This window comes from Erpetoichthys calabaricus, chromosome 2 (genome assembly GCF_900747795.2).
Source record: "Erpetoichthys calabaricus chromosome 2, fErpCal1.3, whole genome shotgun sequence".
NCBI classification, from domain to species: Eukaryota; Metazoa; Chordata; class Cladistia; order Polypteriformes; family Polypteridae; genus Erpetoichthys; species Erpetoichthys calabaricus.
The window spans coordinates 328632042-328655758 of NC_041395.2; the positions used below are offsets into that span (position 1 = coordinate 328632042).

Here is a 23717-nt window from a genome sequence, read left to right on the forward strand (position 1 = left end):
GGGCAGGCTCACTCACACATTCTGAGCAAACTTGGGTTCACTAATTAGAGTCATCTAACAAGAAGGTCCAAGGGATGTTCGAGGTAAACATGAACATTGGGGGCAGGCTTTTCTGAGAATGGACATAACTGTTTTGAAAGTGGGAAAGCTCTACCTTCAGATTTTTAGGGTCGTGTTTTATATTACTCGATATGTTCTCAAACCGTTGCAACACAAGCTTTCCACTGTGTAATATTCCTCTTGATGTGTAATTTGCTTTAAGTCCAAGTCACGACTGCCAAAAATGTTCAAGGTACACATCATGCTGCCGAGCATTTACACAATCTCCTCTCTCCATCCTATTACTACGTAAAGTGACAGACACCTTCTTAGTTCTCTACTGAGCAATATGGGGACACAGACTTTGAAAGCAAATACAACATTCATTTGGTCACCTAAAAATTACATTAAAAAACAAGAAAGCAGTTTGAACAATTCGTGTTCGTACTGAGGATTAAACGCGATATCCTAAAATGTTTGCAGCCATTGACATGTGTATTCTTTAACTGCTAAGTTTAGCAGAACATTAATGAACAGCTGTTACTGCGACATTCGGAATCCCGTCATTTAATGCCTTTAATATGTAAAGAATGCAATTCCGTGATTTATATTGAAAGCCTTCTCCAGAACCCAGTTTTAACTAAATAATTACAATAGAATCTGTTTGGTAATAAAGTCTGCACTTAGACCTTGTGGTGCCAGCAGGTAATCGCTGTGAAATATCGCGCAGTGTCAACTTGCTCCGTACAGCCTAGTCCGTACATCAGTAAATCAAGTCCATTAGACTGCGCTCACTCAGATGATTCGACCTTGGATCAGGTGCATGCGCAACCATAACGGTGTATCTAATGCTGAAAAACAACGGAATCTTCGTCGGGTTTCTTCTTGATTGGTTGAGCATCGGCAGCTTGAGCACCGGACTTGAACTTCATTCTGTATGCGGTGACGTCACTTCCGAGTACAAAACCGTTATTACGCTGGTGCCTGAGACGGTCCGCTGCAGTCGTCGCCGTGTCCCGAAGCTTGAGCTGCGACAGACACAGATGACGAGGTGGGTGAAGACGCGATTGTAGCCCCGGCGCGTCTCGTTCTCAGTATTTAGGCTTCATTTCTTTTTCGTTGAGAACTGTTATTGCGCACTTTGAACTTCTCCGTTACGTGACACTGATCTCTCAGCCCTATTACCTGAATTGCTTCGAGATGACCACAATTAACGCATGAACACTCACGAATGTGTGGACCGTAACATGCATTCAATTACAAAAGTTGTTTTTGTTTTTTTAAATAACGAGTGTCCTATAAAATATTTTTATACGCTGTGTCTGTTGACACTGGCTGTCTGTGTGGTCCAGAGAGTCCGGTCACATACCAACAGACAGTTGCTTTTTACCGGTGACAGGTTAATATCGTCACATATACAGCGTACGTGTTAATCACAATGGTGTGAACTTGTTAGCTCCACTGCATTACTGCTCCAGGAATACAGATTTGAAATCTCTGTGTCAGGACTGCACTCTGACTGCCTGTCTCGGTGGGTTTTTCTTATTACATCTCATGAATTTGGATGTTGCATTACTTAGTGGCCATACATTGTCTGGGTTTGAGTATGGGTACATGTGTGTCCCTTCAATGGACTGATGGAGCTCCTGCCTTACTGGGACAGGCTCTAGCTCCCTGACCCTGAATCAAAATAAGTGGATTCTGGAAATGTATAAATAGGTAGTGTTCATTATTTAAAAAATACAGTGGTGTGAAAAACTATTTGCCCCCTTCCTGATTTCTTATTCTTTTGCATGTTTGTCACACAAAATGTTTCTGATCATCAAACACATTTAACCATTAGTCAAATATAACACAAGTAAACACAAAATGCAGTTTTTAAATGATGGTTTTTATTATTTAGGGAGAAAAAAAATCCAAACCTACATGGCCCTGTGTGAAAAAGTAATTGCCCCCTTGTTAAAAAATAACCTAACTGTGGTGTATCACACCTGAGTTCAATTTCCGTAGCCACCCCCAGGCCTGATTACTGCCACACCTGTTTCAACCAAGAAATCACTTAAATAGGAGCTGCCTGACACAGAGAAGTAGACCAAAAGCACCTCAAAAGCTAGACATCATGCCAAGATCCAAAGAAATTCAGGAACAAATGAGAACAGAAGTAATTGAGATCTATCAGTCTGGTAAAGGTTATAAAGCCATTTCTAAAGCTTTGGGACTCCAGCGAACCACAGTGAGAGCCATTATCCACAAATGGCAAAAACATGGAACAGTGGTGAACCTTCCCAGGAGTGGCCGGCCGACCAAAATTACCCCAAGAGCGCAGAGACGACTCATCCGAGAGGTCACAAAAGACCCAGGACAACGTCTAAAGAACTGCAGGCCTCACTTGCCTCAATTAAGGTCAGTGTTCACGACTCCACCATAACAAAGAGACTGGGCAAAAACGGCCTGCATGGCAGATGTCCAAGACGCAAACCACTGTTAAGCAAAAAGAACATTAGGGCTTGTCTCAATTTTGCTAAGAAACATCTCAATGATTGCCAAGACTTTCGGGAAAATACCTTGTGGACTGATGAGACAAAAGTTGAACTTTTTGGAAGGCAAATGTCCCGTTACATCTGGCGTAAAAGGAACACAGCATTTCAGAAAAAGAACATCATACCAACAGTAAAATATGGTGGTGGTAGTGTGATGGTCTGGGGTTGTTTTGCTGCTTCAGGACCTGGAAGGCTTGCTGTGATAGATGGAACCATGAATTCTACTGTCTACCAAAAAATCCTGAAGGAGAATGTCCGGCCATCTGTTCGTCAACTCAAGCTGAAGCGATCTTGGGTGCTGCAACAGGACAATGACCCAAAACACACCAGCAAATCCACCTCTGAATGGCTGAAGAAAAACAAAATGAAGACTTTGGAGTGGCCTAGTCAAAGTCCTGACCTGAATCCAATTGAGATGCTATGGCATGACCTTAAAAAGGCGGTTCATGCTAGAAAACCCTCAAATAAAGCTGAATTACAACAATTTTGCAAAGATGAGTGGGCCAAAATTCCTCCAGAGCGCTGTAAAAGACTCATTGCAAGTTATCGCAAACGCTTGATTGCAGTTATTGCTGCTAAGGGTGGCCCAACCAGTTATTAGGTTCAGGGGGCAATTACTTTTTCACACAGGGCCATGTAGGTTTGGATTTTTTTTTCTCCCTAAATAATAAAAACCACCATTTACAAACTGCATTTTGTGTTTACTTGTGTTATATTTGACTAATGGTTAAATGTGTTTGATGATAAGAAACATTTTGTGTGACAAACATGCAAAAGAATAAGAAATCAGGAAGGGGGCAAATAGTTTTTCACACCACTGTATATATTCACTTTTGAATGTTAGTTTTATTGTGAAGTGCTGCGTGTCAGGTTTCAAGCTAAGGTCTACGTTTTGACTGGTAAACAATCTCGAGTATTGTGCAGGACCGGGACAGTGTTGTACATTGAACTGACATACAAGTGGCAACTTCACTGAATTCTGTATATGTGATATTAACATCCAGTTTGAAAAGAGATGCATAAAACAACAAAAATATAACCCCGTTTTTGCAGATGACGCTGTGTTGCCCTGAGTGACACATATCAGCTTCCCATGCACACTTCTGCAAATATGGGGGCATTTGCTGTCAGATTCCACAAATGACCAATTTTTCAAATCAGATTATTCAAATGTAAAAACAGTTGTGGGCGGCACGGTGGCGCAGTGGGTAGCGCTGCTGCCTTGCAGTTAGGAGACCTGGGTTCGCTTCCCGGGTCCTCCCTGCGTGGAGTTTGCATGTTCTCCCCGTGTCTGCGTGGGTTTCCTCCGGGCGCTCCGGTTTCCTCCCACAGTCCAAAGACATGCTGGTTAGGTGGATTGGCGATTCTAAATTGGCCCTAGTGTGTGCTTGGTGTGTGGGTGTGTTTGTGTGGGTCCTGCGGTGGGTTGGCACCCTGCCCGGGATTGGTTCCCTGCCTTGTGCCCTGTGTTGGCTGGGATTGGCTCCAGCGGACCCCCGTGACCCTGTGTTCGGATTCAGCGGGTTGGACGATGGATGGTTGGAAAAACAGTTGTGTTGTACAACCCCAAATCAGAAAAAGTTGGGACAGTGTGGAAAATGTGAATAAAAAAAGAAAAAAGCAAGTTATAAATTCTCCTCAAATTTTATTTCATTGCAGACAGTATGAACACAAAATAATTCATGTTTTTTTTTGTCAACATCATTTGATTTGTAAATAAATATCCATTCTTGCCATTCAGGCTTGCAACACATTTCAAAAAAAGTCGGGACAGTACAGCATTTCCCACTTTGTACAGTTCCCCTGTCTTTTAACAACACTTAAAAGACGTTTAGGCATTGAAGAAATCAAGTGACTAAGTGTTGCAGGTGTTAGTGTGTCCTATTCTTCCTGCAAACAACGTTTTAGGTGCGCAACAGTACGGGGTCTTCGTTGACGCATTTTTCGTTTCAAAATGCGCCAAACATTCTCTATAGGACACAAATCAGGGCTGCAGGCAGGCCAGTCAAGCATCCGCACCCTCGACTTACGCAGCCATGCCTTTGTTATGCGCGCAGTATGTGGTTTGGCATTGTCTTGCTGAAATAAGCATGGGCGTCCCTAGAAAAGACGTCGTCTTGAAGGCAGCATTTGTTCCTCCAAAACTGAGATATACTTCTCAGCATTGATGGTGCCATCGCAGAAGTGCAAGTTACCTTTGCCGAAGGCACTGACACAACCCCATACCGTGACAGACCCTGGCTTTTGGACTTGTATCTGGTAACAGTCTGGATGGTCCTTTTCCTCTTTGGTCCGCAGCACACGGCGTCCATTTCTTCCAAAAAAGATGTGAAAAACCGATTCGTCTGACCACAATACACGTTTCCACTGCACAATGGACCATCCCAGATGCCTCCGAGCCCAGAGAAGTCGACGGCGCTTCTAGACACTATTTATGTAGGGCTTCCTTTTGGCACAGTACAGTTTTAGCTGGCATTTCCTAATGTAACTACGTACTGTAGTGCTTGAGAGTGACTTCCTGAAGTAGTCCTGAGCCCACGCAGTTATATCATTTATTGATGAATGACGGTTTTTAATGCAGTGCCGTCTGAGGGCTCGGAGATCACGGCCATTCAGTTTAGGCTTGCGCCCTTGGCCTTTGCGCACGGTAATTTCTCCAGATTCCCTGATTCTTTTCACTATGTTATGCACTGTAGAGGGAGAAATGCCTAAATCTCCTCCTATCTGTCTTTGAGAAACGTTTTTCTTCATCATTTCAAAGATTTTTGCCCGCACGTGGTGGCAAACTGGCGATCCTCTGCCCATCTTTGCTCCTAAAGGAGTAGGCCTTTCTTTCCTCGATGCTGCTTTTGTACCGAGTCATGATTGCAATCACCTGTTAACATCACCAGTTTCAAATCACATCATTATTTAGTTATTATACCTCATTACTACCCCTTAATTGCCCCCATCCCAACTTTTTTTGGAATGTGTTGCAAGCCTGAATGGCAAGAATGGATATTTATTAACAAATCAAATGATGTTGACAAAACAAAACATGAATTATCTTGTGTTCATACTGTCTGCAATGAAATAAAATTTGAGGAGAATTTATAACTTGCTTTTTTCTTTTTTTATTCACATTTTCCACACTGTCCCAACTTTTTCTGATTTGGGGTTGTAATTGCCTGTTCATTTATTGTAAATCATTATTTATTTGGCTGGCGTCTTCTTCCAAAAAGACTTACAACATTTGAAATACAATTGGTTACATTTCTTTCATTGTTCCAAATGGAGACCAGACCGATGAAGTGACTTGCTCAGGGTCACGCAGTGTCAGTAGTGGGATTTGGACCCACCACCTTTGCGTCTACAGTACTGCTCCCTTTTTTTTGATGAGTCATAAGGACAAAGGTTCATTTTCGCAACTGACTCATTGTGTGATTCCCCAGTGAATGATCTCATCTGCCTGTGGTAACATTTTATAAATATGAAAACAGCTGAAATGTGCCTTCAGTGGTGCTTATTACAAAAGGCCCAACATAAAACCAAAATAACATTACTTGAGTCTCTATCACTGACTCCAATGCTACAGAGATGCACTTTTCCTGATTAGATGAAAACTACCAATCTCATCAGTAATCCGTATAGGTGCTAACTACGTCTTTACTTACTGTACTTTTACTTATACAGTAATCCCTCCTCCATCGCGGGGGTTGCGTTCCAGAGCCACCCGCGAAATAAGAAAATCCGCGAAGTAGAAACCATATGTTTATATGGTTATTTTTATATTGTCATGCTTGGGTCACAGATTTGCGCAGAAACACAGGAGGTTGTAGAGAGACAGGAACATTATTCAAACACTGCAAACAAACATTTGTCTCTTTTTCAAAAGTTTAAACTGTGCTCCATGACAAGACAGAGATGACAGTTCAGTCTCACAATTAAAAGAATGCAAACATATCTTCCTCTTCAAAGGAGTGTGCGTCAGGAGCACATACTGTCAGAAAGAGAGAGGAAAGCAAACAAATCAACAGGGCTGTTTGGCTTTTAAGTATGAGAAGCACCGCGGCACAAAGCTGTTGAAGGCGGCAGCTCACACCCCCTCCGTCAGGAGCAGAGAGAGAGAGAGAGAGAGACAGATAGAGAGAGAGAGAGAAAAACAAACATCAAAAATCAATACGTGCCCTTCGAGCTTTTAAGTATGCGAAGCACCGTGCAGTATGTCGCTTCAAGAAGCAGCTGCACAGAAGATAGCAACGTGAAGATAATCTTTCAGCATTTTTAGACGAGCGTCCATATCGTCTAGGTGTGCGAACAGCCCCCCTGCTCACACCCCCTACGTCAGGATCAGAGAAAGTCAGCGCAAGAGTGAGAGAAAAGTAAGCTGGGTAGCTTCTCAGCCATCTGCCAATAGCGTCCCTTGTATGAAATCAACTGGGCAAACCAACTGAGGAAGCATGTACCAGAAATTAAAAGACCCATTGTCCTCAGAAATCCGCGAACCAGCAAAAAATCCGCGATATATATTTAAATATGCTTACATATAAAATCCGCGATAGAGTGAAGCCGCGAAAGGCGAAGCGCGATATAGCGAGGGATCACTGTACTGTACTCCCTCGAGTGGATGTCTCACAGGGCAGCTCGATCAGCTGAGTCAAACACTTTACGAGGTTGCTGGATATCATGGCCGGCCTGTACATTGGTACTGTGAGTGCTGGGCAGAGTGGAGGCAGGACCTCTGTGTTTTTCCCAGTTCATTCTGGGGTTCGTCAGCGGTGTGTTCTGTTCCTACTCTGTTCAATGCTTGTACGGACTGGGAGTTGGGCAAGGTCATGGGGGTCCAGCGGCTGTGGGGCATCTGTTGGTGAAGAAAGATTCATGGATCTTGACTTTGCCAATGATGTTATGATCTTCGTGGATTCAATTGAGGCTCTGATCAGGGCTCTCAAGTGAGTGAGGAGTCTGAGAGTCTGCGAGTGTCCTGATAAAAACCAACATCCGGGCCTTTAATGACCTCTTGGGCACGGCCATCAGCAGTGTGTCTGTCTGTGGAGAGAGTGTCGACCGCATCGAGAGGTTTACTTATCTCGGCAGTGACATTCATGTCTTCCTATGAAGTCAGTAGACGAATGGGGGGGGTCATGAGGTCGCTGGAAAGGGGGTGCTCCCAATATCTATGCAAAAGGACGAAGGTCCAAGTCTTTAGAGTCCTGGTGCTTCCTGTCTTGCTATATGGTTGCGAGACATGGACGCTATCCAGTGACCTGAGATGAAGACTGGACTCCTTCTGGTACTGTGTCTCTCCGGAAAATCCTTGGGTACCGTTGGTTTGACTTTGTGTTGCTCATGGAGTCCCGAATGAGGCACATGACCTGCATTGTGAGGGAGTGTCAGTTATGGCACTATGGCCATGTGGTGCATTTCCCCGAGGGTGATCCAGCTTGTAAGATCCTCATTGTTGAGTATCCGAGTGGCTGGACCAGGCCAAGGGGACGCCCACGTAACACCTGGCTGTGACAGATAGAGGGTCATTTCCGGAGGGTTGGACTGGAACCCGTGTCTGCCTGAGGGGTTGTCATCCGGGATCCCGAGTTGTTTTGTCGTGTAGTGGGTGCAGCAACGCAATGTACCAGTGCATGCTCCCCAACTTGACTTGACTTGTACTCCCTCCATGTATATTTTATGAAAATCTGTTCAGTGTAGTGCTTTCACTGTGTAATATCGAAATGTAACAAAATCTGGAGGTACATGAGAGAGGAAAGAGGATCAGAGAAGTGTGTGAGGATTGACCAGGATATGCATGACGGCACGAGGAGTTGGTTTAAAGCAGTGTTGGGGTTAACAGGCAAGTAGTTCAAGCAGATCTGCATCAGTTCAAGTAGGTCTGCACCAGGAATCTTCTCTAAGTCGTCACTTCTTTGATCTGGTTATGGATGTGTTGAGTCATAGGATAAAAGGCAATTTCCCTGATGTAGGCTTTTCACTGATGATACTGTGTTGAGTAGCACTAGAAAAGAAGAAGTGGAGAGGAAGTTGGAAGAAAGGAGAAGGGCTTTGGAAGACCGAAGGCTCAGGATAAATAGAAAGATGACAAAATATGTGAAGTTTAATGATGATCAGCTTGATCAGAAGTTAGCTTACAAGGAGAGTGTGGAGAAAAGTGTGGAGAAGTTTAAACATCTAGGATCAGTGGAAGCCCAAGATGGAAAATTAGATGCAGAGATAACCCATATAGTGCTGTGTGGATGGAACAATTGGAAGAAGGTATCAGCAGTATTGTGTGATCAGAGAATTAAGGTGAAGGTTAAAGGTGAGGTTAAGATAGTGGTGAGACCAGCAATAATGTGTGGACCTGAGACATTGGACAGTAAAGTGAGAACAGCGGGAGAAGAGGTTAGATGTGGCAGAAATGAAAATGTTGAGATGGATGTGTGGAGTTATGAAAAAGGACAGAAAGAATAAAAAATGAGACAATTAATCAGAGGTACAACAAAAGTGGGAGGGATATCTAAGAAGGTACAAGAAAGTAGGTTGAAGTGGTATGGACATGTGATGAGGACAGACAAAGAATATGTGGGCAAAATAGTGATGGGAATGGAAGTCCAATGGAAGGGAGAACGAGGAAGGGTAAAGCAGAGGTGGAAAAAGTAAAACAATATCTGAAGGAAAAGGTGGCAGACTGGGGAGGAGGTACAGGACCGAGATGTTTGGAGAGGGCTGATCAAGCACATCAACCCCACAAACAAGTGGGAAAAGATGAAGAAGAAGACAATTTCACTGTATCATATTGCTCTTAATTGGTGAGATAACTGCTTATAGTTCTAGGCTGTGATTACCTGAAATGCTCAGACTTGAGTGTTGTGTATTTATTGTTAAGTAGACGTTTTTCAAGAATGCACTGTCCAGACAAATGGAAAGAAATGTTATTAATCTCAAAGATAACAGCAATCATACTACACAAAAAACATTGTGGCCAATCTATCTATCTATCTATCTATCTATCTATCTATCTATCTATCTATCTATCTATCTATCTATCTATCTATCTATCTATCTATCTATCTATCTATCTATCTATCTATCTATTATATAGTGCCTTTCACATCTATCTATCTATCTATCTATCTATCTATCTATCTATCTATCTATCTATCTATCTATCTATCTATCTATCTATCTATCTATCTATTATATAGTGCCTTTCACATCTATCTATCTATCTATCTATCTATCTATCTATCTATCTATCTATCTATCTATCTATTATATAGTGCCTTTCACATCTATCTATCTATCTATCTATTATATAGTGCCTTTCACATCTATCTATCTATCTATCTATCTATCTATCTATCTATCTATCTATCTATCTATCTATCTATCTATCTATCTATCTATCTATCTATCTATTATATAGTGCCTTTCACATCTATCTATCTATCTATCTATCTATCTATCTATCTATCTATCTATCTATCTATACAGGGCTATTCAAAATAATAGAGCAGATTTCAAAAATGTATTTCAAACAAACTGTATCAGACAGAAACACATTCCACACATCACTGGATAGAGGAAAGCTCAAAGTTTAAAAGCCTGCCTAAAAGTACTAGTGTATGCCACCGAGTGCTGACTTCATTATCTTTGAAGATGGTGCCCCGCCTCATTTCCACTTGGAGGTCCAGCGTTACCTGAAGGACACCATTCCAGGACGATGGATTGGAAGAGGTGGACAGCAAGATCTTGCTCATTATCTATGGCCTCCCAGGTCTCCAGACCTTACCCCCTGCAATTTTTATCAATGGGGGTACATTAAAGAAAGAGTGTTTGTTCCACCTATGCCTGCTAATCTTCAAGATTTGCGACATTGAATTGTGGAAGCTGTGAATTCAGTAACAAGAGACCAGTTGACTCATGTGTGGCAAGAAATGGTCTACCGTTTTGATGTTTGTGATGCTACACATGGTGCTTATGTTGAGTGTATACAACCTCAAGGACCATAGGACCAAACTTTGAACTTTCCTCTATCCAGTGATGTGTGGAATGTGTTTCTGTCTTATATAGTTTGTATGAAATACATTTTTGAAATCTGCTCTTTCATTTGGAATAGCCCTGTATATCCATCCATCCATTCATCCATTTTCCAACCCGCTGAATCCGAACACAGGGTCATGGGGGTCTGCTGGAGCCAATCCCAGCCAACACAGGGCACAAGGCAGGAACCAATCCTGGGCAGGGTGCCAACCCACCGCAGGACACACACAAACACACCCACACACCAAGCACGCACTAGGGCCAATTTAGGATTGCCAATCCACCTAACCTGCATGTCTTTGGACTGTGGGAGGAAACCGGAGCGCCCGGAGGAAACCCACGCAGACACGGGGAGAACAGCCCTGTATATATTATATTATATATATATATATATATATATATATATATATATATATATATATATATATATATATATATATATATATATATATATATATATATATACATCCTGGTTAGACTGCAGTGCAGGTGCTCCTCTGTTTTGCCCAGAGGCAGTGGGTGTTGTCTTTTTTCTAAAGAAGGTACTCCACCAAAGTTCTTCAGTCATGCTTCTCCACTCTCCTGATAGATCCTTCTATTTGTATCACTATGTCATTTCGTAGATGAAATCACACAGTGTTACACCTGACATCTGAGGTAGATAGGATGAATAGGAAGGGTGTTATTTCTTCTACTCTGATGGTATTGATTCGTTTTTAAAGAAGACTGGCATACAGTATGTCAAATGCATAAACAACATAAAAACACAACTATGAGAAAGAGCTACAGAGCAAACCAGTTCAATTGCAATTATAAAAATAGATATCAGAATTTGTCATTTTATTTCTAAAGGTTCATCGAACAACTGAGTACTGATGACTTGTCCATTTATTTTTATTTTTTGGATAGACAAAATTTACAAGGCAAGCTCAGTAATACAGCAGCTTCTCCTGACTGCATTAAGATCCAGCTGGAGTCAGCTTATAGAACGGAGACCAGTGTTCATGTCCCAGGTCCTCTCTGTGTGGAGTTTGTACGTTTTCTCCCTGTGTCTCTATAGGTTTCCTCCCACAGTCCAAAGATATACAGGTTAAGTGGACTGTCATTGCTGAATTGGCCTGTGTGTGTTTGCCTTGCCATGGACTGGTGCCCTGTGCAGTTGATATTTCTGTTTTGCACCCTAGGCTTGTTGGGAAAGATTCCAGCAACCTTGATCAAGATAAGGATGGTTTCTAATTAAGCAGTCCGGTTGGAACGAAATCCTGCAGGCAGCCACTACGCCCTTTCAGGTCTGACTTTGCTGGGTTAGGCTAATCAGTAATTTCAAGTTTGCCTCTTTATTAGCGTGGTGGTGTGAAGGGTAGTGCCACGTTCCCTGCCTTGGACTTCTAGTATTATTATTGTCAGGTGTACAAAGTATGAGGAAATTATTATTTGCATGTGACCAGTACTAAAGGGATTTGCTCCAGTACTCCATGACTGAACCGAATTGAGCAGCTTTGAGAATTTTTGGTAGGTGACTTTCTTTAGATGCATGACAGAACAAACCCAGATGGGTTTAAGTGTCCAAAATACAGTATACTCAATGTATGCACTTGCACTTACTCATAACTGGTCAATTTAGCAGTACATGTCTTTAGATAGATAGAAGTTTATTTGTCCCCATGGTGACATTTGGCTTTTTACATAAGCCCTTTAAATAGTCACTGGATAGAGGAAAGTTCAAAGTTTCACCCTATGGTCCTTGAGGTTACATGCAGTCAACATGAGCACCATGTGTAGCGAGACAAACATCAAAACGGTAGACCATTTCTTGCCACACACGAGTCAACTGGACACTAGTTACTGAATTCACAGCTTCCTCAATTCGATGTCATAAATCTTGAAGATTAGCAGGCATAGGTGGAACAAATACTCTTTCTTTAATGTACCCCCTGTGGAAATATCTTCTTTAGAAACAAAACGAAGCGTCACAAAAAGAAGTTTTGGGGACCATCCCCGTATATTGTCCAACGGACAAGAAAAAAAACCACAAAAAGAAATGTTATGATGATCAAAATCAATTTGTATAAGCAGTTGATGATTTACAGTGGGAAAATGGCGTTTTTATACAATAAAAGAAAATGAAAGCAGAAAATGGTTGACAGGAAACTGGAAGTGATGTCATCAGGAGTTGCCGGAAGTGACGTCCCGGCGGCCATCTTGGAGCCCGGAAGTAGCTTTCTTATTTTTCTTTGGTTTTCCTGCTGAGAAGAAGGGGAGATTTAGGTAAGTACCATGTGACAACCCCCTGTCTTGCGATATTTCACTCGCCTTTAGGCTTTTTGACTGCCTCCTAAGTGCACGTGTGCGACACCCCATAGATAAAAATCGCAGGGGATAAGGTCTGGAGACCTGGGATCCCATAGACGATGAGAAAGATCTTGTTGTCCACCTCTTCCAATCCATCGTCCTGGAATGGTGTCGTTCAGGTAATGCCAGTCCTCCAAGTGGAAATGAGGCATTTGAATGTTCTTGAAGTTGAATTTTGAACTTTCCTCCATTCAGTGATGTGCCGAATGTTTCTGTCTCATACAGTTTGTTTGAAATAAATTTTTTAAATCTGCTCTTCCATTTTGAATAGCCCTGTATATATATATATATATATATATATATATATATATATACATATACAGTATATATATATATATATATATATATATATATATATATATATATATTGTGGATGATGACCCGGACACAGACAGGCGGACATGTTCAACTCACCAACAACACGTTTATTCAAGTGCTCCATATTTACAGTAAAGTGCACAACAACCCCAAAGTCTCCAAAAATCCTGGCCACAACACAAATGCCTTTTCCTTCTTCAGGCTGCCTCCTTGCCTCCTCCCAGACCTTGTCCTTCTTCCACCCGACTCAAGCCTCTGACTGGAGGGAGGTGTCTTCTGATGAGCTTCCACTGGCACTCCCCAGTGTGGCGGAAGTACCGGCTCTGCACCCGGAAGCACTCCAGGTGTCCCCGATCCTCTTCCCCCCCAGCACTTCCGGGTGTGGCAGAAGTGCTGAGGTCCAGGGCTCCTAAGGTATTGGGGCGCCCCCTGGCGGTGACCACGGGCCCCTACAGGGTTGAGCTTCAAAGCTCTGTACCCGTGGTTCCTATAGCCACCATGGCAGTCGCCCCCACATGGTCTGGGGGAGGCGTAAGCCCTCTTCCGGTCCTCATGGGCGTCCCGGCTGGGTCGTCCCCCCCAGCCACCTGTGACAATATATGTATACACACACTATGGTCTGAGCACACAACAGAATGACTAAAAAATAAAAAAAACGGTCCTAGTGAGGTGTTATGCAAGTGCATTGCTTTTGATATAAAGGAGCACAGTATAACTTGTTTGCTGAAAATCCTCAGTGTTGGTGTGTCAGAGAGAGGATGTGCAGAATTGTTCATAATGGCACTCAGTTTTGTTTTCATTGTCTCCACTGCCCGTAACTGACCCTGTCCTTTTGATTAGCCCGAAACACCACACCATAGTGAAGAAAATCACACTGGCCATCACAAAGCTGAAGAAGATTCAAAGGATGTCACAACCCACATTAATTTAAAGCAGTGTTGTAAGAAAAAAGAGCCTGCTCTTCTCTTTCTTAAAAGAGTTCCTCTGTGTTAAGAGACCAGTCCAACCTGTCAATGATGTGCACCCCCAAAGTACTTGTAAGAGAGAATCATCTCTACATCCAGACCCTGAATAGTGACGTAGTGGCTCTTTGGTATGGAGAAAGTCAACAACCAAGTTATGCTGATGTTAAGTTGCAGACAATTGTTTCTCCCCCTGACTGCTCTGCTCTGGCTCCTCCCCCTTTATCAACACACCCCATAAGTGCAGAATCATCTGAGAATTTCTGCAGGAGACATGACCTAGTCTTATACAAGTAAACCCCGTGATTCGCTAGCGAATCGGAAATCCTAGAATGGCAATCAGTTTCTGTTCCGTCCGATATGTGGATGGATGACATATCATGGAGGGCGGGTGCGTCTGGGGAAATGTCATTTAATCCAACAGGCATATCTGTACTAAAGTGGTTTCGTTTTGTGGAGACGGGAGTCTGTTGCCTTCGCTGACACCGACCGCTTGAACAGGTTGTGTTGTTTTTGGGCCACCTACTGACTCTGGGAGGCCGCTGCGTCTGATTGTGGGGCGAGCGCCACAGCGCAATATGCGCCTCGGTGGGAAGCCGCTGCGTGAAGACATATCATGGAGGGTGGGTATATGCAGTGGTGTGGGCGGTCGCGTCCGGGCGGCCGTACAACCTGGCGTGCACGCTTTACCTGAGGTGTAGTTCACAGGTCGTAGTCTCGTTTCTGTGTTTTCTTTGGTTTGAGCCGTGACTCCTTTCGCAAGCGCGTTGTAGGCGTGCGCGTGTTGTCACAGTTGATTTGAGCCGTGACTCCTTTCGCAAGCCGTTGTAGGCGCGCATGTTGTCACAGTTGGTTTGAGCCGTGACTCCTTTCGCGAGCGCGTTGTAGGCGCGCGCGTTGTCACAGCATGGACCTTTGGTTTGAGCCATGACTCCTTTTGCAAGTGCGTTGTAGGCGCGCGCGTTGTCACAGTTGGTTTGAGCCGTGACTCCTTTCGCAAGCGTGTTGTAGGCGCGTGCGTTGTCACAGCATGGACCTTTGGTTTGAGCCGTGACTCCTTTCACAAGCGCGTTGTAGGCGTGCGCGTTGTCACAGTTGGTTTGAGCCGTGACTCCTTTCGCAAGCATGTTGTAGGCGCGCGCGTTGTCACAGCATGGACCTTTGGTTTGAGCCGTGACTCCTTTTGCAAGTGCATTGTAGGCGCGCGCGTTGTCACAGTTGGTTTGAGCCGTGACTCCTTTCGCAAGCGTGTTGTAGGCGCGCGCGTTGTCACAGCATGGACCTTTGGTTTGAGCCGTGACTCCTTTTGCAAGTGCGTTGTAGGCGCACGCGTTGTCACAGTTGGTTTGAGCCGTGACTCCTTTCGCAAGCGTGTTGTAGGCGCGCGCGTTGTCACAGCATGGACCTTTGGTTTGAGCCGTGACTCCTTTTGAAAGCGCGTTGTAGGCGTGCGCGTTGTCACAGTTGGTTTGAGCCGTGACTCCTTTCGCGAGCGCGTTGTAGGCGCGCGCGTTGTCACAGCATGGACCTTTGGTTTGAGCCGTGACTCCTTTCACAAGCGCGTTGTAGGCGTGCGCGTTGTCACAGTTGGTTTGAGCCGTGACTCCTTTCGCAAGCGCATTGTAGGTGTGCGCGTTGTCACAGCATGGACCTTTGGTTTGAGCCGTGACTCCTTTTGCAAGCGCGTTGTAGGCGCGCGCGCGCGTGACATCAGGTTTCCAACCTTCTCGTTTCTGTGTTTTCTGTGCAGTGCAGCAGTGCGCCTCGATGTGCCCAGCGCCCTGCGTCCATATCAGGTTTACAACCTTCGGTTAGTAGGATGGATTTGTAATCTGAGGTGTACAGAGTGAAGAGAAAAGGAGACAGGCCTGTTCCTCATGGTGCTCCGGTGTTGGTCACTTCTGTATCAGAGGCACAGTGCTTGAATCTCACAAACTTCAGTCTTCCAAGAGATGGTTCTTTTGTGATGTGGGATGAAACTGAAGTGGCCAGAAAAAAAAACATGAACATGAGGAAAGCATATGTTGCACACAGACACTGACCAGATTGTCCCTTCTGAGCTGTTGCCACGTTTACCCAAATTCATTATTTCTTTTAAAATTTACAGTAGCCTACCACTTTATTGATTATGAAAAAGCCACATCAAATTATCACGGCTATATGAATGCCAAATACCAATGCAAAACTGTTGGATACTGATTATTATACTTAATTCCTTGTATCGCCCAAACCTTGGAAAATCAGAATGTTGTACGCACTCACAATCACACCAAGAGTTATTATTTAATTGTGTTTAACACAAACATCTTAAAACAAAAAATATTATTATAAACAAATATTATTAGCATAAATATTAGAACCATTCTTTTCTAATTATTAAATTAGCTCAAAGTGCAATTTCTTGAAAAGTTAAAAACAGTATTCCATTAGTCTGAAAAGTTGAAAACAGTATTCCATTAGTCTAACTCAAACTCGTGCGAGGGGCTTCATCCATCCATCCATTTTCCAACCCGCTGAATCCGAACACAGGGTCACGGGGGTCTGCTGGAGCCAATCCCAGCCAACACAGGGCACAAGGCAGGAACCAATCCCGGGCACGGTGCCAACCCACCGCAGGCGAGGGGCTTCAGTTCTTCCTGAATTTTCCTGTCTTCAGTGGCGATTGGCGGCTGTGTGCAGCTCTGTGGCGCGAACACGCAGAACGCCGTCCCTTTTCGCGCGCGGCCGCCACCCGCCTAGCCAATGGTGTAAGGTCTTGTTGGTTTCTGCGTAAGGACGCCGCCTTGGCCAATAAGAGGCGGGGTTAGTAGCTGGTACCGAACTTTAGCAGCGGCGTGAAGATCTGGAACAAGAAGGAAGCGGCCCGCAGGTAAAGAGAAGGTACAACTGAATTCCGAGTTGCGCGTATCGCGTTAGCTTGAGGTTTGGCAGGTGTCGTTTGTTAGTGGAATGTTCAAGATTAACGTGACATGGTGTTTTAACCGGCCACTGGCGTTTTGGGCCGATTTCCGATTATAAACACGTGTTGGTCAGGCGTGTGCTGAAGGGAAGTTGCGCGCCTGCCTGCCTGCCTGCCTGCATGCATGTCAGCGGTGCCAAAAACTTGTTCGTCGAATAGCGCGATCACACTGACGTGCTCGTTTAGCGAAGCGGTAATCGCCTTGGGTGACCTCGTTGGATTTTGCCTTAAAGTAGTAATTGAGTGCTATTAATTATCACGTAATCAAAACTCGTGTCGCTTTCTTGCGTTATTTACATGTCAACTTGAGAGCGAAAGTAGGAAACTGACTATCGTTATTTCGAAGAGATTACCTTCGAAAGAACCGTAGTTGTGACTTTTTTACCGTTCACGTTGAGTGGCACGCGCACGAGGAGGCAACTGGGCACGGCGACTGGGCCTGTGGGAAGCTGTGCAGAGATTAAGGGGGTTAGGTGTAAAATGTAAATTTTTAATGGTGCAAAGTATCATTAGAGACATGAACCTTTGTGATAAAGCATTGCTCAGTATTCTAATTAAAAAGGGTCAGCAAGTCGACGGATAACACGAGCATGTGGAATGCACAGTGCCCAAATTTAGTTCTGGGGGATCCATGTGACTGCTGGTTACCTAGACGGTTCAGGCAAAGCGTGAAATATGAAATGTATAAATTAAAATACTGAAGAGGGAGTGAGAGACACAGAGACAAAAATATCTACACTTGTGCTTTTTAAATATTTCATGTTCATTAACTTTGTAATCGACTGTTTTTCGTCTTCGCGAACTGTAGGAGTAGAAAGAACTGACAATTCCTTATGAAAGGCGATAAAGGATATCTTTAATAAATGTAGCTTTATGTGAAAAGAATTTTCCTAAAATGATTGTATTACTGACTAATTTGAGTTTTGTCGTTCATAATAATTATTTGAAAATGACAAACGTATGTTATTGCAAAATATTTTAGCAAGTTTGCATTCATTAAACTGAAGATGTTTCATTTTCTTTATTACTAGAGGTACAGACATTACAGTCTATCCCAATTCTGTCCAAAAATTTTTTAAAAAGGGCTTTCCTTCACTTTTGGTGTTGGTAGAAAATGTATATATTTTGTTCATGGTTTTTAATGTCAGTTTTTTTTTTTTTATCTGACAGATTAAATTCTTTTTGATTTGAAAAAAGGAGTAATCTATGAATGAAAATTTTCCCAATTATGGTATTTGGGATTTTGACGCCAGTGAAATTGTATCCATCTATTAAGTTTTGGAAGACCTTGAGTTGCGTTTGCAGGAACACTTAACTCAAAAATATTTTTTTAGTATGTTTATCACGTACAGTATTCTAGGGAATGTGCTCTTTCTGTTTATCTTATCTAGCTAGATTCCTGGTATTAAGCATTCATAGTATTTTGCACAATCCTTGAATACAAATGGATAATGGACATTTGAATTATCAGACATGAGTTACATGAGAATACATTTTTTTCTTTTTTCTATGAACATTTTTCATGTCATTTGCCTTTGTCCAGAATCCGCTCTGGGCCCTTTTCAATATGAATCTTTATGTACTTTCTTCACTAAAACATGAGATTAAAAATCTTTCTTGTCCAGCAATACAAACTACATGGGGTACGTAACAAAAAAAATGCAGTTTTGATAGACTGTTTCTTTGAAGCATTTTGTGATGCATTATAGGATATCTGTACTATTGACTGGGGTGAATGGCTTTAATGACATTGTTAATCTGTTTATGTTGTCGCAATAATGAGACTTCACACAGATAAAGGTTTGGGGCAGCCACCCGTATAATGAGGTATCGTGGCTGCAACGTTGAAAAATGCAAATATAGAGCACTGCTGTGCATACAACAGAGTCCACAACAAGACTGACACACAGAGGAAACAGACTTTTAAAGGGGAGGACAGGAAGTGAGGTCATATGGGTCTGGCTCAGGTCACCTCCGGGCTTGAACCAGTGGCGGATGATCATCACAGGGGCCGGAGCTGGTAAGGTCTTCTTCCATTGGCTCGGTCTCGGAAGTGATGTCATGAGAGCCAGGTGAGATCTCCTGGGAATGGTCTACAGGCAAGGGAAAAAAAGAATCGGTGCACTCTGCCACATCCCGGCATGCCTCAGAACTGTCTTCCCTCGGGCCCTTTAGCTGCCTCCCATGCGCACGTGTGTGACAATGTTCAACTGGAATGTAGAATTTCAAACAAATCCTCCTATAACATTTTTTTTTTTTTCTGTGATCTACAAAGTGCAACACAGACCAACAAAGAGCAATTTTTCTAAGCGCCCCATATCAGCAGTTTCATTTTGGGGTGCTATGAGGACTGAAGTTATGTCTTGTATCTTATTTTCCAGTACAGTAAGACTTGTTGGTACCATTGTGATAATTTGACAGGCAGTTGTTTTAAATCAGTCACATCTTAGAAAGAAATCGGTACCATCTAGGTTTAAAATAAAATTATGTGAAATATGGTACCATAAACTGTTATGATTAATAAAATTTCTTGGCCAAATTATCTTGAGTGTACCATTAGCACAGTCCACATCAATGGATTGTAATCCTCCACCTTTGTATTCTTTAACAAGTTCTGCTTTACTAAAATAACTTTTATAAACCTAAAGTGTTTTCATAATTAGCCCGGTTATATTAAGCAAGTAGTTACTTCTAGGCTTGTATGTTTTAGTGTCACTGGAGAAATTACAAAACAAGGTTTTCAAAATTTTTCATAGAATGCAGTAAACATTTCTGCAGTTACATGAAGTTTAAACAAAACATTAAATGAAATATGTTTTTATTGCCATTTTCATCATCGCTATGATTTTTATTGCACTTTTCCAGGCATCCTGGTTATTTAATCTGTTATTTTCTAATGTCAATTCCAGTGGTTCTGAAGCTGTGGGATTTGCGGCCTTTTAGCGTTAAGTGTTCTGCTTGTAGTTATTATTCGGATATTACCAAGGTGGCAGGAAAGGTGAATTAATAGGGAAATGATGAAAAAATTATGAATTTCTAAATAAATTGTGAATTTCTAAATTTAAATGTAAATCACTTTATTACAGTTTTTAGAATGTAAAAGAAAAATGAAAGCTGCAATAATTAAACAATGACATCAATTAGAGCAAAAATGACTCCCTGATTATGAAACTGGTTGGAACAAAAATGTTCAGCCACCATAATCCACGAGGACTGAACTTGGAAACCACTGGTAAAGAAATGAACAGGGTTTTGAAAATTAATACGTACGTGGTAAAGAGTCCTTCTCTAGAATTAGGAAGAGAAAGGATAGTGAATACCAGTTTGAATTCAGTAATTGATTCGATTCTAACCCCTAACCCATATGTTTTTTTTATTTAAAACAACTTAATATACAGTGCCTATTAAAAAGCCTTCTACCGTTTACTTTGCGTCAGAGATTACAATGTGTAATATTCATAATCATGAAGGCTTGTACATCTCCAAATTCAGTTTAGTTGTCAAGATTTGGATTCAAGTCATTTTTGTTTTTATTTTATACAAACGGTGTTGTTTGGGAATGTTTTTAGAAGTGTTCATGTACAGTTCGTAGTGATTTAAATTATGAAGGAAAGTTGACAAAAGGAGGTGTTAAGAAATAGCCCTTTCATACTCCATGTTGCACTGCACCTCCCCTTTTGATCAAACCTTGCTCAAAAGCATCTAATACTTTTTTTTTAATATTGAGGACAGATAAGGGTAGAAGCAGCATAGCTACATCGGCTGGGTAAGTAATATTAAGCTCTGATCATTTTGTCTGCTGCTCTGGTTTTGGTGTGTTTGGATGTTTCACCTGCTCTGAGCCAGCATGTCTCACTGGCGTGCAAAGTAACACATTGGGGTTTACTGGAATCACCAGAGTCAAACGTTTGGGTTCCAAAGTAGTCTGTCTTGTCAGTATGGGACTAGAGAGCAACTCTATCTTTTGTAATTTGCTGTTTTCTACTCTTTATTTTTTTATAAGTAGTTACTGTGAAAGAAGCTATAAAAGTTTAATTGGAATGTTATTGACTAGGATGATTGCTACCTCGCAGTATATTTATTTGATTTCCATATGTCCGTATTAAATACCGTAATACCAAAGCAATAGACTGTGGCAACTGTCAGTTTACTGCTCTGAAATTCTACACATCCTCTTTTTAACAAACGTACACTGCTCAATAGTTTGTTGTCTGAAAGTACTTGAACGTCCATAAAGAAATGCTGCTGGGGCATTTGTATAATTTCCGACCGTGACTTCCTTTTTTTTTTTTTTTTACCTTTAGACAAGTAGGAAGATTTTTTTTATTATGAAGTCTTTTTATGACAAAAAAAAAAAAATTTATGCATTTATTGAGCTTCTATAATAAAGCCAAATTGGGGGACAAATTCTAACCATCCATTCCGTTGATATGCCTGCTGCATGGATGGTAGCATGTTTCCCCCTCATTGTCTTAAAAAGACACAGCTAGGTTGACTTTTTAAATTTACAATTGCCTCTTGCATTGCCATCTTTTTGAACTACCTGTAGTTGATGAAAAGGCTTCCAGTAGTAGGAGGTAGTTCAGAAAAGTAAATTGACATCCCTACAAAAGAGGTAGATTTTCTTTGGAAAATTTTGAATAAGGAGTACCAGGAGCTTCCCTTGAAGGTGTACGATGATGGATCATTCCTGTGAGTGGTGGGTATAACAAACAAAAACATGAGTGGCACTTTTAAAATGCAGTAGGCAAGTCTTTTCAGGTCTTCATTGGCCATACAGATTTTATGCAGGAAAAAAAAAAAACGTAAAAAAAAGACATTTTTGTGAGGTGTACTTTTTCTATGTTTATCTTAACAAAAGTGACATCATTTTAAAATACACGGCAATCTATGTGTTCGAGGCTTAAATTAAAAGTCTGCTTTCTGGGTAAATTTAAAGCTTGGGATAGCTGATTAAAGCAAGGAAAGTAAGACTTGAAAGAATTTTTTGTGGTGAATAGACGCCTGGTGGCTAAAATGAGCGTCTCTAGTCTTTTATAATTATGGATGAGAGTTAACCGTATACTTGATCCATGTACACTCTAGTTGCAACTTGCTCCATGTCCCACAACTATTGGTATGAATGATTTACATTTTTAGGTCCTCTGCCGTCTGGCTGATGCAAAAGAACAATATTAAGAGGCGTTTAAAATGTGGTCATTTGAAAACTATTGTTTATCGCTCTGAAGTTATATTGATACTATTTATAAACCTTATCTGAAAATGTTTATGTTCACAATCTATGATGCAGTTTTATTAAGCATCAGTATTGACTGTATATTTCCAAGATTGGTGTACATTAATTTTCCTTGATAAATCGGTCTGAACTGGCAGTTACAATCTATATAATAAATATGGACTCAATTGAATTTGTATATAAAATTGCTTTATGGAAAATGCACAACTTTGAGTGAGAACTTATATTGGCCATATTGAAAGCTTTTGTATAATCTGAAACCTGTTTGAGTCTTGTGGTTTCAAAGCCAATCCCGGCATCACTGAGCACAATGTGATGATGAGCTGAAGACAGGGTGCCAGTCCATAATGGGTCCCTTTCACACACTCAGTGACCAATTTAGAATGGCTGAATAACTTAACCCACATGTTTTGGGTATGTAGGAGGGTATCCCACTGAGGCCCAGGGAGCATGTGCGAAAGCCACATGTATGACAACAAGGCACTATATTTGAACTTGGGGAAATTGGATCCGTGAGGCAGCTTCCCATTTAGTATGTTGTCTGCCTCACATTCTTACAATGACTGAGCTGTAATAGGCAACTTTTTACCTGTTTACAGCTTGTGATGACTTGTGTGACCTGAAAGCAGCTGTGCAATGAAGAGCTCACACGGTTTAAAGAAAATGGGGGGGGGGGGGAGACGAAAATGTGGCTAAAGCAGATCTGACACTTGTGTTGAATGTTTTTAGTATTGTGATTTCTCAGGAAGACCACAGTGTCGATTAGAATGTTTCTAGTCAGTTTTTACACTGTTCATTAAAGCAGCAGAAGTCTTGAGGTGCTTTTTAGGTAGATGCTTCTACCTGCATTATAACATATTTTAAAACGCCTGTACTAACTTGCCTGGTTGTTTCCGTTTATACATTCAGCATGAATGTATGAAAATGGGATGAATGTGTTGTTAAAGAAAACCAACTTTATGTAATGTCTTTCTGTAAGGATGAAGCCTTTCGAGTTATTTTGTGATTGATCAAAAGCTAATCGGAAACTTTCTTGAATTAGGTTATTTGTAGACATTAATGAAATATTTTGTTTGTACTGCTGTTTTGCTGACATGGAGTGGTTTGTTCTCTAGCTGAGGTCCTAGCAGGACACATCGTTAAAGTAAAGATTCCTTATTGCAATACTTCCAGTACTTGTCCCCATCATAACATTTCTTGCTTGGGTAAAATTAAACAAAGCTTTGCTGTAAATGTTTCAGTGTGAATTTGAATCCAATAAGGCAGTGCTGATGATTGCACAGTCCGTTGACATG

General features: G+C 41.9%; 1 protein-coding gene across 6 annotated transcripts in view; it reads left to right on the forward strand.

Annotated features, from left to right (window-relative positions):
- The first annotated feature begins 983 nt into the window (after nt 1–983).
- Nucleotides 984–23717, forward strand: part of nap1l4b (nucleosome assembly protein 1-like 4b) — an 89322-nt gene continuing 66588 nt past the window's right edge. For 3 of the 6 annotated variants that reach the window (XM_051923493.1, XM_051923495.1, XM_051923494.1), the window contains exon 1: nt 18739–18829. In XM_051923493.1, the coding sequence (XP_051779453.1) occupies nt 18754–18829 (76 nt within the window). In that variant the 5' untranslated portion in view covers nt 18739–18753. Of the gene's footprint in view, nt 1091–16994; nt 17108–18738; nt 18830–23717 lie in introns of those variants that run through there. The other 3 variants (XM_051923498.1, XM_051923496.1, XM_051923497.1) reach the window with 3 other exon arrangements.